The sequence below is a fragment of the Homarus americanus genome, unplaced genomic scaffold, assembly GCF_018991925.1.
Source record: "Homarus americanus isolate GMGI-L3 unplaced genomic scaffold, GMGI_Hamer_2.0 scaffold34360, whole genome shotgun sequence".
Taxonomy (NCBI): Eukaryota; Metazoa; Arthropoda; class Malacostraca; order Decapoda; family Nephropidae; genus Homarus; species Homarus americanus.
In genome coordinates this window covers 10,095,456-10,115,499 of record NW_024739403.1, presented here as the reverse complement: position 1 = coordinate 10,115,499, position 20,044 = coordinate 10,095,456, and the positions used below count along the sequence as shown (strand labels likewise).

The following is a 20,044-nucleotide window of genomic DNA, read 5'->3' as shown; positions in this document are numbered from 1 at the left end:
TTTAGCTGCAGACAGATGGAGGGTGAGACTTTTGACGCCTTTTATGTACGTCTTAAGAGAGCCTCGGAAGAGGTAGATATATGTCTAGGCCACCACCAGCAGTGCGAGGAGACCCAGTTGAAGCAGGTGATCCTGATGGGTGTTAAGGACGAGAAGGTTGTCCAACAACTCACCTCCCTCGACTCTTCCTCTTCTCTTAAGGATGTTTTGACGATATGTCGCTCCTATGAGGCTGCCAGGTGTGCCACCTCTGCCATCCGAGCTCCCCCTACAGTTGTGCGCGCTGTGTCCCGGTACAAGAAGGACAAGAAGTCTGCTCCTACGCCATCACCCACCACGTCCACGCCCAGCTCATTTTGTAACAACTGTGGTAAGCAGCACGGAACACAGGTGTGTCCAGCTGCTGAGTCTACATGCAACAGTTGTGACCGTAAGGGCCACTGGTCACTCACAGTACGGTGCCCAGCTAAACGCGTCCAGTGCAATGTGTGCGGTCGTCTGGGCCACTATGACAAGTGTTGCCCTACCCACAAACCCAAGGGACAGCGTCGGCGGAAGCTTCAGCGCCCTTCCACCAGTGAGGGCCGCCCACAGTCTTCCAATGAGAAGCGTGACGGCCCTGGACAATGCTCGAGCCATATTAGGAATGTGTGCTCCCCCTCGCGTCCCAGGACCAAAGTCCCCCAGTACATCAGCGTCATCATGACCTACGGCGGTGTGTCATCCCGTCTTCAGATGTTGCCCGACACCAGCGCTGATGCTACAGTCATCGGTCCCCAGCATTTGCAATGCTTGGGGCTCTCTCCAAGTGATCTAGGACCGCCCCCCAAGAATCTCCGCTTTACGGCAGATGGTTCACAGATGACCCCGGCCCTAGGTTCACTCCAAGCACAAGTCACCTTTGGCAACAGGTCGTGTCAAGCCTGGATTGACGTGCATAACGGTGTCCCGACTCCTTTGCTGTCCTACAGACATTGCCAAGAGTTGGCCATCATCTCCCAGGACTTCTCCAAACCTATTCTCGAGGTAAAACACGCCAACAGGGTGCAAGAAAGGAGCAGCAACTACCCTGCTGCCGCCCTACCCCTGCCTCTTGCCAGTGACACCTCTCCTTCGGATGCTCGGAAGTACTTCCTGAAGGAATTCAGCGACGTTCTGGTGACCAAGTCCGCTCTGGAATCCAAGCCTCTCAAGAAGATGGTAGGTCCCCCCATGAGGATCCACCTGAGGGACGACGCGAAGCCCTTCTCTATTTACACCCTTCGACTGGTTCCCCTGGCCTTCCGCGAGGCGGTCAAAAACGAGCTGGACTCCATGGTCGCCCAAGAAATTATTGCACCAGCCGGTGATGACCCGTCTCCATGGTGTCACCCTATGGTTGTCGTCGCAAAACCCAAAGGTGGTGTTCGGATCACCACTGACCTCTCCAAGCTCAACAGCCAGGTGTCTCGTCCTGCGCACCCTTCTCCCACGCCCTTTGCAGCTATACGCAGTGTGAACCCGAAGGCGCGCTTCTTCACGACGATGGACGCCCTGTGTGGATACTGGCAGATAGAGCTTGCCGAAGAAGACCGACCACTCACAACTTTCATCACCCCGCATGGACGTTACAGTTATTGCCGTGGCCCCATGGGATTCGCCGCTACAGGAGACGCTTTCTGTCTTCGAGGTGACATGGCTCTACAAGGTCTGGCAAACTGTGTGAAAGTGGTCGACGACATACTCGTGTACGACGAGGATTATATGGATCACCTCTGCCGTATCTACGAGGTACTCAACAGGTGCCGGAAGCACGGCATTACCCTAAATGCCGACAAGTTTGTTCTGGCCAGCTCTTCAGTTGACTTTTGTGGGTACACCCTCTCAGGGAATGGTATCGCAGCTGACCCGGAAAAGGTCCGCGCCATCATGGATTTTCCCACCCCTGCTAACCTCACCGACTTGAGGTCCTTCATCGGTCTCGTCAACCAGTTAGCAGAGTTTTCGCCGGACATCTCCGCAGCTGCCCAACCACTTCGCCCCCTGATGAGCCCCAAGAGGACATTCCTGTGGACCCCCGACCACGACAAGGCCTTCCAGCAAGTGAAACAGGCCCTGTCTAGTCCACCTGTCCTCGCCACGTTTGACCCAGCCTTGCCGACGGTTCTGCAGACAGATGCCTCACGCTTGTATGGCGTGGGATACGCCCTACTGCAGGATCATGGTGGAGGGCAGTTCCGGCTCGTCCAGTGTGGCTCGCGTTTCCTCTCTGACACTGAGACGCGCTACGCCACTATTGAGTTGGAGCTGTTGGCTGTGGTTTGGGCGATGTCCAAGTGCAGGTTTTACCTCATAGGCCTGCAACACTTTCACCTAGTGACCGACCATCGCCTGCTTGTCCCGATCCTCAACCACTACACGCTGGACGCCGTTGAGAACCCTCGCCTCCAGCGTCTGAAAGAGAAGCTCTCGGCGTACATCTTCACAGCAGTGTGGCGTGCTGGTAAGGAGCTCTGCATCCCTGATGCCTTATCCCGCTCTCCTGTCAGCCGCCCTACTCCAGAAGACCATGTGCTCGACGCCGACCTCGCTCTTTCCGTCAGGACTGTGGTCACTCTACATGCCGTCCAATCCCTTCGTTCGGACCTGTCACCAGATGACGACAAGGCAATGGAGGACCTTCAAACAGCGGCCCGAGATGACCCTTCCTACGTCCGACTCGTCGAGTGTGTGAGGAATGGATTTCCTAGCAACCGCTACGATCTTCACAAAACCCTGCTCCCGTATTGGAAACTCCGCGATGAACTCTACTGTGATGGAGACCTTATTCTGTACGGAGCACGTGTAGTTGTCCCTGCTGCATCACGTCCCCACGTCTTGGCTCGCCTTCACGACAGTCACCGTGGAGCTGAGGCCACCAAACGACGTGCACGACAGACTGTGTTCTGGCCCGGCATCAACTCTGACATCTCCAATGTTGTCCGTGCGTGTGAGCCCTGCCAAGTATTACAACCCAGCCAGCAGCAGGAACCCTTCATGAGTGACGACAACCCCACCCGCCCCTTTGAGTCTGTGTCGGCCGACTTTTTCTCTGTGTCAGGAAAGTCCTTCCTTGTTATCGTCGACCGTCTCTCTGGTTGGCCGGTTGTCATCAAGTGCGGTAATGACACGACGTCTGCCGCCACCATCAGCAAGTTCCGCCACTACTTCCGTGGCGTGGGCGTTCCTGTACGCCTGCGAACCGACGGAGGGCCTCAGTTCACAAGCCGGGACTTTGCTGTGTTCCTTGACCGATGGGGAGTCCGGCATGTGTTGTCATCGCCCCATTACCCGCAGTCCAACGGCCACACTGAGGCTGCTGTCAAATCCTTGAAGCACCTCATCCTTAAGGTGGCCCCTTCTGGGAACATTGACTGCGAGGCTTTCGACCGGGGTCTTCTTGAACTCCGCAACACACCTAACTACACCGGACGCTCCCCTGCCCAGGTTTTGTATGGACAGAGGATTGTGATCGCCGAGCCGCCGAACGTGTTCACGATGTCGTCGCCCGCTACAATGACCACGCCCGTTCTCTCCCCAGGTTGAGTGTCGGCACCCAAGTCCGTGTTCAGGACCCGACCTCCCTACGTTGGGACAAAGTAGGCGTAGTCATGGGTCTCGGTAGGTCACAGGACTACCAGGTGCAGTTACCCAGTGGTCGTGTGTGGTGGAGGAACCGCCGTTTTCTCTGCCCTGTAACAACGCCTTCTGCTGACCCCGCCACCAGTGTTGAGTCCCATACCCTTCCCAGTGATGAAGTCCCTCGACGCTCAGAACGGATCCAAAAGAAAAGGTCCGCTCAAGACTTTGCTATGAGTGTATAGGGGGGAGGGAGGTGTATGTATATTCTGTATGCTGTATTTATATTATGCTATGTATATTATGTATGTGCTCCATTTATGTATTATTTATTCAGCCTAGCTAGCAGCGTGTGGCAATGTAATTACCATGTCCCACATGCTTAATTAATGTGCCTGGCGATGTATGGAAGCTGTTTATGTATCACTTCCCATACGTCGCCTATAGACCAGTTGACCAGCGGACAGGTTGAGGAGCGGTACTCCCCTTGTGTACATATTTCTTATCCGGTAAATCGAACCTACAAAATCTATACAGGTGTTTGTGTTCGCTCCTGTATATTGAACTTATTACCCAGAACACGAACACTAAGGTCATTTATTTATTTTGCATTTCTTTTAGTATGGTGTGTGCATGTAAATGGATGAAAATAAACGAAGAAATTTATGTAAATCTACCCAAAAATACAGTTGAAAAACTTTTTATAAAATGTACTACAGTATTGTACACTAGTGTAATACATTTTTTATATCTTTAACAAAATATATGACTCTTATATTCAAATTAATCTCTGTCTTGCAAGGATTTCAGCAATGCAAATTATATTATCCTAACTTTAGTCTGAGATATTATATAAAATAAACAAAGAAATCACCAATCTTTTATCTTGAACACGAGGGTGGTGAGAAGACGGCGGGGGTGGAGGTGACAGAATGTCTGACGCTGTTTGTTTATTTATTTATTTATTTGAGATAAGATTTGACAGTTGGCACTGAAAGCCTGCCTGCGTTTATTTATCATTACTTAAGAGTGACTAAGCTCTTTTCTCATAATTTTCCACCCAAACGACTTGGGTGAATATAACTTACATTGAGGGATTCTTGTAAGATAGTAATTTATTTGAAGTTTTTTTTTTCAATTTAAATTTTAATTGTTTATTCCTTAATAGAGGAAGGGATCCTAGTGTTGTCACTTGGTACCCTGCCATAACACCAGAAGCAACTGCCCAGTGTCACAAGTATATACAGTCGTCACCCTTGGTTATCGTAATTGGGACCCCGCTGATACGAAAGTACAGAACCTATGGGATTTATTCTATTGGTTGCCCCCACCCATTTACGACCATTTAGACCCACTAAATATATATATAATGTTATGGTAAATATCACAAATACACATATAGGCATGGCTAGGTTTATTACAGTGATGAAAAGGGAACGCTTAATACTGTAGTCCCAAAACATGTAGCTATGCTTTTTTATTTGGTCCCCGTCATACGAGTCGTTTTCTCTCACATCAGGGCCTGAGTCCTCTGTTTCTCTCTTAATCTTAGAGTGCACCGAAACTTTACTATTTTTAGTAATGCCACAGAATTTGAAATTGCAACCCCATGCAACTTGCAATTGTTGAGGCAACTAGATATGTCTGATTACAGCAAATGTGTTATTGTCAATTTGTAGGTGAAAGATTTTATCCTCAATAGATGTAGGTTAACATTTCATCTGTAGGCAAATGCTTAGAAAAGCCTAGAGGAAGCATATTCCTAACATAATATCTGACCAGTATGGGGAGGATCATCGTGTCTCCGTCAGGGGAGTTAGGTGGAATAGTGGTCAGTGGCGCCATTTTGAGGGACCCGACGATACTCGATCGGACGTTGTTCGGTCAGGCGTTAACTGTGTGTATATATATATATATATATATATATATATATATATATATATATATATATATATATATATATATATATATATATATATATATATATATATATATATATATATATATATATATATATATATATATATATATATATATATATATATATATATATATATATATATATATATATATATAGTATATATATATATATATATATATATATATATATATATATATATATATCTATATATATATATATGTATATATATATATATATATATAAAAAAATATAATAAAATATATAAAAAATATATATATATAAATAATATATATATATATATATATATATATAATAATATATAATATATAACTGTATGTATGTATGTATGTATGTATGTATGTATGTATGTATGTATGTATGTGTATGTATGTATGTATGTATATATATATATATATATATATATATATATATATATATGTATATATATATATATATATATATATATATATATATATATATATATATATATACAGTCGGCCCTTCACATACGCAGGTTAAGCACACACGGATTCGCAAATACGCTGATTGCCCCGCTTGAGAAATATTCTGTACCTTGAAGTAATTGAAGTACATTCAAATCTCATGCCATTCAACTCGCGCGCGGCGCGGCACCGCACACCGCCCGCCACCACCCCGTGCTCCCTCACTCAGTCAGTCTCGCTGTAACCACGCTTGTGTTGACATCAGCATTGTAGGTCAACCCTGTTTTTTGACCAAAAAATCGTTAATTTATGATATTACTTGTTTATAGGTCGACCCAAGTTTTTCAGGGTATTGGAACAATAAAACCTTCAGTAAAAACGATCTACGTCCTATAAACTGAGGCTCGCCGTGCCTGAAACACAGAGTGCCGAAGGCAAATTGTTTACCATTTATTATTACGACACTTTACATTGAAACGCGGAAAGTTTCAACAAAAATATTGTATATTTCTATTGAAGTATTTATTCAAGTCAATTAGGAGGGAATATTATTGTAATACAACAGTTTTTTTAACTGAAAACCAGTACTGTACATTAATGTACAAAAATTTTTATCTCTTGAGCAAAATATATGACGTTTATATTCAAATTATTGGCTGTCTTGCAAGGATTCCAGCAACGCAAATTATAATCTCCTAACCTTAGTCTGAGATATTATATAAGATAAAAACTGTAAGCCTAAAACCCTGGCTGGGAGAGAGGGATGGAACCAGCCAGCCAGCGAGGGGGGGGGAGGGATGGGGGGTTGAGGTGATATGTTTGACAATTTGAGCCGAAGGTCTGTGTGTGTTTATTTAGCAGTCCTTCAAAGCTTCTCTGATTTTAAAATGCCAGTGAAATGACCTAGGAGAATATAATTAACATTGCTGGGATTCTTGTACTGATTTATTTGAATATAAACATGCTGTAATTCGCACTAGACATAACAATTTTAGTACCATAATCATTAGTACATGTGCACTCCAGCTTTGCACTTAGGTCATTTATTTCTTTTACGTTTCTTTTAGTATGGTGTGTGCATGTAAATGGATGAAAATAAATGAAGAAATTAATGTAAATCTACCCAAAATTACAGTTGGAAAACTTTTTATAAAATGTACTACAGTATTGTACACTAATGTACTTCATTTTTTATATCTTGAGAAAAATATATGCCGCTTGTATTTAAATTAATCTCTGTCTTGCAAGGATTTCAGCAATGCAAATTATATTATCCTAACTTTAGTCTGAGATATTACAGTATATAAAAAAACAAAGAAATTACCAATCTTTTGTCTAGGAACACAAGGAAGGAGGTAGCCAGCCGATCGTGGGAAGAGGGGGAGGAGAGGTGACAGAGTGTCTTTATTTATTTGAGATAAGATTTGACAGTTGGAACTGAAGGCCTGCGTGTTTATTTAACATTACTTAAGAGTGACGAAGCTCTTCTCACAACTTGCCACCCAAACGACCTGGGTGAATATAACTTACATTGCTAGGATTCTTGTAAGATAGTACAGTATTACCCCGCCTAACGCGGTTTCACTTAACGCGTTTTATCATATACGCGGTGCCTCGCCAGAGCTGAACTTTCACTTAACACGGATTTTTTCCACATATACGCGGTGAGTGTCCGGCTTGAGACGCTATTTTTAGATTTGCCCCACCCGCCACCCTGCCTGACTGCCTGTTTTAGCTCATAAAATTCATACAAATTACCCGGCCAGAATATAATTTACATTGCTGGAATTCTTATAATTTGGTGATCATTTTGAATATAAACATCATATATTTTGCATTAGACATACAAATTTTAGATAAAAAATTTTCTCAGAGTAACTATGTTATCTTTTGTGCAAAATATATGACATTTATATTCAAAATATTCCTGGTCTTACAAGGAATCCAGCAATGTCAATTATATTATCCTAACTTTAGTTTGAGGTATTATTTATTACAAAAAAGTTAAGTATTCTGGTTTTCCCACACATCTCCTTGGGACGGTTGGTGGGGGGTGGGGGGAGGGAGGGACCGACCGACCGACCATCTGTTACCCCGTGAAGAATATTTTTTTTTTTTTTTTTATTAAATGAAGATATTTGTTTTAGCTCATAAAATTCATACAAATTACCAGGTCAGAATATAATTTACATTGCTGGAATTCTTATAATTTGATGATCATTTTGAATATAAACATCATATATTTTGCACTAAACATACAAATTTTAGATAAAAAAATTTTCTGAGTAACTATGTTATCTTTTGTGCAAAATATATGACGTTTATATTCAAAATATTCCTGGTCTTACAAGGAATCCAGCAATGTCAATTATATTATCCTAACTTTAATCTGAGGTATTATTTAATACAAAATGTTAAAATCTAAATTTTTCACCCACTCTTCTCTTGAAGGGATGATTGGTGGGGGGGAGGGTTGGGACTGACCGCGCGGTTGGAAGAGGGGGGGAGGCAAGGTGGGGTACTTTGATTGACAGATAGTGTCGTGAAGATTATTTTTTTTTTTATTAACTGAAGATATTTGTTTTAGCTCATAAAATTCATACAAATTACCCGGCCAGAATATAATTTACATTGCTGGAATTCTTATAATTTGGTGATCATTTTGAATATAAACATCATATATTTTGCATTAGACATACAAATTTTAGATAAAAATTTTTTCTGAGTAACTATGTTATCTTTTGTGCAAAATATATGACATTTATATTCAAAATATTCCTGGTCTTACAAGGAATCCAGCAATGTCAATTGTATTATCCTAACTTTAGTTTGAGGTATTATTTTTTAAAATTTAGTGGTTTTCCCCCAAAAATTTCTCAGAGAGGGAAGAGCCGGCAGTGTAGTGTGAGAGGGGGAGGGAGTTGAGTCCATTATTTGAATGGACATTAACTTGGCGACTGTATTTCTCTATTTCTCTTAAGTATTAATTGTGTGCATGTACCATCATAAAATTAAGATGTTATTTTTACTACAACATAGTTATGTGTCTTCAAAAAGTGGAGTTTGGGGGTCGGGCCGGTTTCTATTGGAATTAATCCCATATGTTCTGTTGTTCACTTAACGCTGATTTCACTTAACACGGGACCCTCTGGGTTCTATTGACCGCGTTAAGTGGGGTACATACATACATACATACATACATACATATACATACATACATACATACATACATACATACATACATACATATACATACATACATACATACATACATACATACATATATATATATATATATATATATATATATATATATATATATATATATATATATATATATATATATATATATATATATATATATATATATATACATATATATATATATATATATATAAAAGTAAATCACTGTAGGTGCGCGTGATCTAGGTATATGCTGATAACCACAAGGAAAGAAGAAAACACGAAGTTCCCAAGCGCTTTCGTGTAATTCACATCTTCAGGGGTGAGTACAGACTAGAGAGAGTAATACAAATCAAGGTGTATATATACAGAGGAAGGTGAGACCAGGTCCACAGTGGTCAGGTATTAGGTAATGACCCTACTAATCTTTAAATAGCACACAACGGTTGGTGGTCAGGTCAGATGGTCAAGTGACCCGGCCTTCTCACCTGATCACAAATCTTCTTAATTACAAAATTGTCCAGCTTGTACATGCCGTTACTCAAATTCATGTTGAATGCTTCGGTATGTTTAATAAGACTAGATTCTATGATGTTCCTACTGTCAATTGACTTACATGGAACTTCGTGTTTTCTTCTTTCCTTGTGGTTATCAGCATATATATATATATATATATATATATATATATATATATATATATATATATATATATATATATATACAGGTTGTACCTCTCTAGTCCGGCATTCTGTGGTCCGGAAACTCCCGTGGTCCGGAACGATTTTAGTTTGTCCAATAGGTAGATAGGCAGCTTTTTTTTTTTTTTTCTTTTTTTTTTTTATCTGATTATTATTATTATTACAGGAGTATTAAATTTTTGCCCCTCAGGCCCCAATGTGGGTCAGTGACCTATGCCCGGGTGGGCTAATCCCCTTAAAAAAAAAAAAGCCGCGGGAAATTAAGGTTTGTTTACATCCGGCAGTTCGGCTGCTCTCTCTCTCTCTGCTTGTCTATACAGAGTACAACATTTAACCCTTCAATATATATGAGCAGTAAATAAGTGTTGCTTTCATATTCTTATGTAGAGTAATGACGATATGTTTTCACATGTGCGCACTTACATACGCGCAGTCTCACTTTTTTTTTTACCATTAATGGTTAGCTACTTACATTGTTCCATTTATTAACATTAAATAACATTACAGGTACTTCAAACAACCATATTATTTTTTTACATTAATTTTACTACAGCTACAATCAGGGTCTTATTTTCTTCAGTTTTATATGTAGAACCAATCAGTCACTGGTTTTGTAAGCTTTAGCATAAACAATGCCGGCAGCCGTCTCGTCTCCTCTAATATTCCACGTATTATTATTAATAAATTGTATTGTTAATTTTGCACACACAAACATTAATTCAATAATAACAAATTCAGAAACATTAATTAAAATATATATGAACAGTAAATAAGTGTTGCTTTCATATTCTTATGTAAAGTAATGACGATATGTTTTCACGTGTGCGCATGCACACTTACATACGCGATCTCTCTTTTTTCTTTACCATTATCGTTAGCTACTTCTATTGTTCCATTTATTAACATTAAATAACAATACTTAAAACAACCATATTAATTTTACTACAGCTACAGCCAAGGTCTTATTTTCTTCAGTTTTATATGTAGAACCAGTCAGTCACTGGTTTTGTAATCAAAGAAAACAATGCTGTGTCAATTCCTCATGTGTTTTAATATTCCACGTATTATTAATGAATTGTATTGCTCATTTTGCACAAATAAACATTAATTCAATAAAAAAGACATTCAGTAATAAACAATAATGAATCTTTTGTACAGAAGAGAAATGACGCTGTTTACACGATTATGCACGTCGTCTGTACGTTGGTGGGCCGTTCAAACCCATCGAAATTCAAGTTTCCGCCGTCATAATTTTTATTTCTATTTTTTGTGTGTGTGTTCCAATAAAATACGTTGAATTAAAAACTCGCGAAATTTGAGAAGCTACTATACGACATTTAACCCTTCAATGTGTCTTCAAAGAGACCATGATGCAGAGAAAGTGGTGCTAGTGCTTCCAGGCATAAGCACAAGTCACTATCTATCCAGGAAAAGGGTGAATTTCCATGGTCCGGCACCGGTCAGGTCCCGAGGTTGCCGGACTAGACAGGTACAACCTGTACCATGATTAATCACTATTAAGCACCATTCTATCAGTAAATTCTAATAATAACAGTAAATCCAGTGAAATATGGCAAGGACCAAGGAGAGTTACAACTGCAGACGATGCGCTAACTAGCAGTCACTCACTCCTCTTTCTTGCTCCTGTTGCCAGGCGTGCGATCGAAATATATATGGTAGAAATACATATCTTGTAGTGGTAACATGCACAGTGATACACAAATTATATGAACCATACATTTTACTATGATAACATAATAAGAAACATTGTATCATTACAAGAGTGAGTTAATTAATATTCCCACAAACAACAATTGACAAATCTGTTTATTTTTCCCGCCTTGGGCACCTGTGTCCCGAGTGCTGACATCTTAAGATGGCGGCACACTGGGCACTTTTCTCCAAACATGTTGCTCATTTTGCTGGCCGTTGGTCTAAGTGCCCAACAAGCAGCAGGATTTCAGCTGTTGCTAGAAATGGACAACAGTTTGACGAGGATCTTTGCTGGCCGGATTAGTGCTCAAATGAGCTTCATATAATTTCAAGCAAAATTTGAAATAAATCATAAAACAATAATAATTTAAAATATAACAAATAAACAGCGACATATTTCTATTTATTCCTTACTTTAAAACTTCTTTATATTATTAAATCATTATTCAGGGTCTTCTTTGACCAGCCAGCCACCACCACTTTTAAAGAAATTTCACAACACACCCACTGTCATTTCTTTAGCTTTTGCAAACACCTCACTTGCTTCAGCAATTGAAGAACTATAGCACAATCCTGAAAGGCCTCAACAGTATTAACGGGATACATGGCGAACCTCATCTAGATGCTTTGTTTTTGTTGCAGTGGGCTGACATGCCAACAAAACATCCCAGTGTGACGCAAAACATCTCTTTGCTTTGCTAGCCGGACCATGTTTGCCAAACACGTTTGGAGGAAAGTGCCCAGTGTGCCGCCGCCTTTACTTACACAGGTGTAAGATGACTGTTGCTCTGTTCTGGGAATGCTTCTTAAGAGAACCCCCAAATTTTGTTCAAATCTTCCGAAATTCGGATCCGAATCTTCAAGGGTTCACTGTAATCCCTCACAGCTTCATGGGAATGGAAAATACCTGTCTTCCCTGTAACACAGAGCTTCATTCGCGCCCATATCATGTAGATTTTTAGTTTTTAAATATATTTATCTAACCTAACATTTAAATAAACTAGTCTGGATTATTCTAGTATAGAATGGAGTTTCTAACTTAATTAGAACTGCTTTTATGGACTCTGCCAAATTCAAAACAGTTCTGCCACTCCTATCCCAATCGTTGGACCAACGAGGTACTCAACAAAACTTGCTGGGCATTTCCCATATATGTATATGTCTGTTATGCAAAGCAGCAGTTAACGGGACGTCGATTTTCGGGGTACATCTGTATCTGCATAGGAAAATATTTTTCACTATTCAAGTTTTCTCATTGTAACAACTTCCACAGAATGCATCTCTTTCATTTAGCGAGGATTATCTGCTGTTTCAACAAATATTTTCACCTTTTAATATCTAGCATAGCTAAGAATAATGTACAGTACTGTTTATTATTACCCTCTGAAAATACAGCATGCCCTTAAAATTCCCGGGGATTAGGTTCTCAAAATGGCCACAAATAACCAAATCCGCGAATAACATTTGCTGACCGGGGGTATTACGTTACATTTTGTTTACTAGTGTGCAAAGAAATGTATTGACCCTTTGTGTTTGCCCTTAGGACAATTATTTCTTTTACCTGTATTGCATATATGTGTTTCTGTGTAGACACACAGACACACACACCAAAAAAAACACATACAAATAAATAATAATGGGAAAATCCTATGACAAATATTCAGAAACAAGACAACAAAAATGCATTAAAAATGCGAGAGACTATCCCCAAGTCAACTCCGTGCTTTGTTATTGAAGTTAATAACAAAGCACAGAGTTGACTTGAGGATAGACTTAAAATTTTAATACTTTTGTCTTGTTTCTCATTACAGTTAAGTCTGGATTTACTCGGTTTTTGTTTACGCGTTTGGTCATTTACGCAGCACCTTGCCAGAATGAAATGTTTTAATTACGCGGTAAATTTCATCATTTACGCGGGTGAAGTATAATTTGTTTATTTACTGAAGTTATATATGTTTTTAGCTCATAAAATATATAATTTACATTGCTGGAATCCTTACAAGATGGTGATCATTTTAAATATAAACATCTTAACATTTGCATTAGACATACAAATTTTAGATGTACTGTAAGGAGATGATGAAAATTAGCAAACATTTTATCTTTTGTGCAAAATATATGACGTTTACATTCAAAATATTCCCTGCCCTGCAAGGAATCCAGCAATGTCAATTATATTATCCTAACTTTAGTCTGAGGTATTATTTATTACTAAAAATGTAAATATACTGTTTTAACCCAAACATTTCTCTGGTAGGGAGGGAAGGTGGGGGATAGGGAGGGAAGGACCCAGCGTGCATGGGAAGTTGGGGGGAGCAGGAGGTGGGGTATTTTGATTGACAGATAGTGTTTGGGTGAATAATAATTTGTTTATTTACTGAAGAAATTTGTTTTTAGTTCATAAAATTCATACAAATTACCTGGCCAGAATATAATTTACATTGCTGGAATTCTTACAAGATGGTGATCATTTTAAATATAAACATCTTAAAATTTGCATTAGACATACAAATTTTAGATGTAATGTACTGTAAGGAGATGATGAAAATTAGCAAACATTTTATCTTTTGTGCAAAATATATGACGTTTACATTCAAAATATTCCCTGTCCTGCAAGGAATCCAGCAATGTCAATTATATTATCCTAACTTTAGTCTGAGGTATTATTTATTACTATACCTTAAAATCTAGTGCTTTCACCGAAACATTTCTCAGAGAGGGAGGAGCCAGCGAGCGTGGGAAGAGGGGGGGATGGGAGTTGAGTCCATTATTTGAATGGACATTAACCAGGCGACTGTATTTCTCTTAAATATTAATTGTGTGTGCATACCATCATAAAATTAAGATGTTATTTTTACTACAACGTAGGCATTGTGTCGGAAAAAGTGGAGTTTGGGGGTCAGCCGAGTCTCTATTTCAATTAATCCCATGTTGTTATTTCTTTTATGCGTTTCTCGTTTTACGCGGGCCTCCACGGGTTCAATTGACCGCGTAAATGCAGACTCCACTGTATTTCGGGTAGGATTTTCCCATTATTATTTATTTTTATGTGTTTTTTGGTGTGTCTGTGTCTACAAACACACACACACACATATACAATACAGATAAAAGAAATTACTGTCTGTAAAACGAATGGCTCCATGTCCTGGCCACGAAAATGCCAGCAACTTTAAAACTACCCTTAGACAGTCTTGCGTTCATCCAGGGCGTCATCCGAGAATAATCGAGGTCCACGAATGAAAAATCCGCGAATTGTCAGGGCATGCTGTACTAAAATTGTTCATAAATTCTTTAAGAGCAATAACATTAATGATAATACAAGTATACCTCAATATCCGAGATGGCAGACTTGAGGGTACAAGACCAGTTGACAAGGCGGTTAGATCTATATATAGTTCCATCTTCATGCATTCTTACAAATGCCTCCTTTACAGCTTCCTGTGGCCCTGGATCCATTGTAAAAGTAGTGCGATCCCAGTCAAGCGAAGATCCCATCTTCTCTAACTGATGGTAGATACGATCACCCTTCCTATACAAAAGAAAAGGATGAATTTCAATCATAAATGTTTATGGAACTGGATTGGGGATATTTCAAATTAATTCTGATAGACATTTGATCCAAAAGGATGTAAGGAGTGAACTACAATAAGTCCTCGCATAACATCGGTACTACTGCCTCGGAAGATATTGGAAGCATAATGTGTTGTCTAATGGTAGACCCTGCTGCCAGATGGCAACACGAAAATTGTAACAAAGCCCCAGGTTGCTGATCTGACTTTCTGCCTCATTTACACACAATTGCAGGGTCTCAATTATTTCTCTTGACAACATAACATACATATAATGTTTCTCACTTTTTTTTTTTTCATTTTTGTATTTTTTTGTTATTATGATTATAATTTTTATTTTGTTTTATTTCAAATTTTGTATTTTATATAATAATTTTATTTACTGTACTATGAATTATTATTATTATTAATATTATTATTATTATTACATTTTCGCCGCCCAGGACCCGATGTGGGTCAGTGACCTGTGCTCGGGTGGGCTAATACTCGTGTATATAAAAAAAAAAAAAAAAATCTTTAGATACCAAAAATTAGTTTAACCCTTAAGCCCCACCCCCTCGTGGAGGGATAAATTGAGAAAAAAAATTCAACTTTTCAAAAAAATAAAATAAATAAATAAAAAAATTGCGGGAAAATAGGAGGATGCTCTGGAACGTTACCTGGGCCGCGCTAGTCGGACGTTCTAGGACGCCACCCGGGGCCCAAGGGTTAACGTCCCAATCACTCAGTACAACATCGCTTTGCGTTGTCACAGACTACTTTTTACAGCGCATCACTCTCTCTCGCCATGCTACCTCTCACTCATGCAGCGTCACAGCGTCCCCAAGCGACGCCAAGCCAATCTCTGTTAAGGTTCCACAGCGTTCGTGTGTGTTTAATTTTTTTGCTCTTAATACTGTACTCTAACAAATCGAAATGCTTCCAAGTGTCCATCAAGTGCTACTGATGCTAGTGTTGTGAAGAAGCAACATAAGACCCTTAGCCTCGATACAAAAATGGAGGTTTTAAACCGGAAGGAGGAACCACCCGCTGGGTCTCAGTGACTCGCCACCCTCCTCCTTCGCTCCACTACCCACCACACACTCGCTCCACCACCTCCATCCATCAGTAAGTGCAATACAAAATGATTTAGTTTTTTATGTATATATATACTGTTTTCTATAAAAATGCCATTGAATTTCTGAATATGAAATGTATTTCATGGGGTAAAGGGAGGTTCAGGAACGTAAATCCCGTATTTTATCTATTTCTTATGGGGAAAAATTATCCGCTTAACGTTGTTTCGTATACTGTCGTGTTTTCAGGAACGTAACCCCAAAGTGAGGACTTACTGTACTTCTAAGTTGAATTGGAGTTTAGTCATTACAACAATTCATTATACGTAGCTTGAAAGTACAGTCAGTTCTGCTATAACGCGATAGTTGTGTTCTTGTAAAACATCGTGTTATAGAAATTCGAGTAATAGAAATAACAGGGCTTATGGAGAAAATAGGGTTAGGTGCAGATTACTACTCGAAATCAAAAAAATTTAGTAGTTAGCCTAACACAAAGGATAGCACAGTCTAAATAAATGTTACATTCATATCTAATAATGAAATCATACAGTAAATGCAACACTTACCTTGAAAAAATATGAATATAACTTGATGGGGGAGAAGGGTGATTTTGAGGTTGATAACATCGAGCTTCTCTTCAAGGGTTATAGCCTTTCTTTTACGGTCATCACCGGGAATGCGATCACCAGAACGCTTCTTGGAGATATTCTTCTTTACCATATTCACAGTTAATACCACAAAATTGGAGAAATAGTAGGCAAAAATCGCATTACAGCAAACAAGAGTTCGCATTATACAAATATCGTTCCTCTATTCATAAATTACGTTAGAGCCAATTCGCGTTGTCAAAACAGGCGTTATAGCAGAACTCACTGTACACGGAAGAAAGTCGTCAGTGTTGTGATGTATGTACAGTCCCCCCCAAAGAGTATCATTAGCCATGGGGTCGATATGGTTCGAGGCATTCAAAGCAATGTTACTTGACCTGTGGCTTAGAGGTTGGGACAGTATACCCTCGATTTAACAGAATCGGATATAACGAACTCTCAATTTAGCGGAAAACATTTTTTCTGTTATTTTTCGCTCGATTTAGTGAACTACAGGCAGTCCCTGACTTACGACAGGGTTAGGCACCCAAATCCAGGTCGTAAGTCGAAAATGCGAAAATAATATATAGAAAATCTATAATGGATGTCTCTTTTTCTTTTCAGCACCACAAAACTCCCACTTTTAAGCTTGCCAGCCACTTTAAAGGGAATTACAAACAAAAATTTTGTCAGTACACAGCGCAATCACTAACGTCGGTACTCGAAAATACGTAATTTGAAAAAAATTTGGTAAGACTGCGGCGGTCGTATGTCCGGGTGGTCTTAAGTCAAGTAGGTCGTAAGTCGAGGAGTACCTGTAGTTCGCTGAATCGTGATTAATTCTGTTAACACGCTCACACCTACAAAAACACCTCAGACACGATACAGTAAAACCTAATTCAGCCTTCAGCAAATGTACTAAATGTATAAACATGATAAATAATGATATAAAGCAATTACCGAAAAATTTAAGAAAATGCCGAGAAAATCACTCCAAACCTTCCTGCTCCTGGCCTGGGGAGAAAGGTTCCCTGCGTTATGAAAGATTGCACCATGTTAAGCCACCTCCTCACATGGTTGGTGTGTGGGTGGGAAGACCAACCCCTTAGGTAACACTGGATTTTTAATTACTGTACAAATATTTCTTTAAATGTACAGTCTCATTCAAGATTCTTCGAACACTTCGGGAGAGAGCTGGCAACTCAATGCTGTTTGTTTACTATAGTACATAGTAAAAATTATGAGTAAATGTAAAAGTGATCGGTGATTGGTTACCTAGTTCCCCGTTGATAAATTAATGGTTGGGCTTTGTTGTTTCGTATTATATTATAATACGTACTATAGTAAGCAAACGGCCTTGAGTTGCCAGCAGTGTTCAAAGAATCTTGAACGAGACTGTACATACAATACTAAAAAGGTAAAATAATACAGTAATAAATCAATGTAACTCCAAGCTGTGCTAACGAGGTGGTGACTCAGGTGAGGTGACAAGACAGTAGATGAGGTGACAGGCCCAGACACTTACACAGCACACACATTAACAGCACTACTAAACCATTGCTTTATATCATTATCGTTTTCATACATTTAGTACATTCGCCGAAGGCTGAAGTAGGTTTTACTGTATCATGTGTCTAAGGTTTCTCTGTGGGTGTGACAATATTAACAGAATAAATCTCGATTTAGCTAACTAGCTCACTAAGTCGAGCGAAAAAAAAAATGATTTCCGGTAAATTGGGAGGTCATTTTATCGGATTCCGTTAAATTGAGAGTACAGTACAGTACAGTATACTAGTACCTGAGACTCATTGGAAAATACACCTTGCACCAACAAACATCATCTCGTAGTGTGTATCAGATAATGTTCTGTTGCTAGCACGAATCATGAGATGATACATTATATTCATAATTGTTACCTCATCAATTGAGATAAATCATTATGTCATTGTAATTGGATATGGCATCATAATACACCTGTAAGCACTATATTTGCAAATGAATCTAATATTGGATCATAGTATTTCATATTTTGCTTGAAGCAAATCCACTATAACCTCGGTTCATGAAAATAGTAATGTGATATTCCTATTTGGCAACCCATCCCAGGGGCTGAAATAGTATCTCAGGTGCATAAATCAGGGGCGTTACTCATGACATTATTGGTTTTGCATATGGTATCACAATTCATCCTATTTCATTACATTATGTAGATAATAAGTGGTATACTGCAGATATCATGGTGATTATAAGGAGCAAAAAGAAAGAACGAAAGGTGCAATTAATTCACAATCAGAAATGCCAACTAAACCAAGATTGCTGTGCACGTGTTATTGTGTTCATTTCCAAATACAGTCGACTCTCGTTAATTCGGACCCCTTTAATCAGGATTTCGGATAATTCGGACGAAATCTGAACTGTCCATATCAAATTTCTGGTTCTGGGATTGTCCCAGTTGCAATTGGGGTTGCAATTTCAAATTCTGTGTCACTTCTAAGGAATAATGAAGTCTCTGGTGCACTGCACTCTAAGATTAAGAGAAAACGGTCGACTCTGGCGTCCTGAAGTGAGAGAAAACGGACTCCTATGACGGGGCACTCAAATAAAGAGACATGGCTACATGTTTTGTGGACTACCCACTGTACAGTATCCTTTTCATCACTTTGTAATAAACCTAGTCATGCCTATGTGTGTTTCTGATAATTACCATAATATTATATATTTATATATTTAGCGGTTGTACAAACACAAGGCCTCACACATGCCACTTAGACTGACAGACTTGACAAGTTTTACCAACCATAAAGACAGTTGAAGCTTTAAACATCACTCACAATGGATCTTGACTATTCCAACTGTAATCAGACATATCTAAGTTGCCTCAACAATTGCAACCTCAGTTGCAATATCAAATTCTGTGTCACTTCTAAGGAATAATGAAAATCTCTGGTGCACTCTAAGATTAAGAGTTAAAGGACGACTCAGGAGTCCTGAAGTGAGAGAAAACGGACTCCTATGACGGGGCACTCAAATAAACATACACATAGCTGTATAATGCAATATTATGCAATATTAACCCCTAAATCGGTTAATTCGGACAATCGGCTAAAACGGACACCCTATTAGTCCGAATTAACGAGGGTCGACTGTACTGTATATCAGACCCGGGAGGGGGGGGGAGGATACTTTTTTTTAGGAGACTGTATATCCGAGTTTCTTTCACTGTTACAATATCTATTGTGATCCTGATTCCTTTTACCACTCATGAACTTCAAATTCTA

At 39.4% G+C, this 20,044-nt stretch overlaps 1 protein-coding gene across 1 annotated transcript in view; it reads right to left on the bottom strand.

Moving 5' to 3' along the window:
- LOC121874643 (valine--tRNA ligase-like) overlaps positions 1 to 20,044 on the bottom strand; it is a 72,722-nt gene that overhangs the window by 25,955 nt on the left and 26,723 nt on the right. The window contains exon 3 of the mRNA XM_042378872.1: positions 14,883 to 15,084. Coding sequence (XP_042234806.1) covers positions 14,883 to 15,084 — 202 coding nt within the window. The remainder of the gene's footprint in view (positions 1 to 14,882; positions 15,085 to 20,044) is intronic.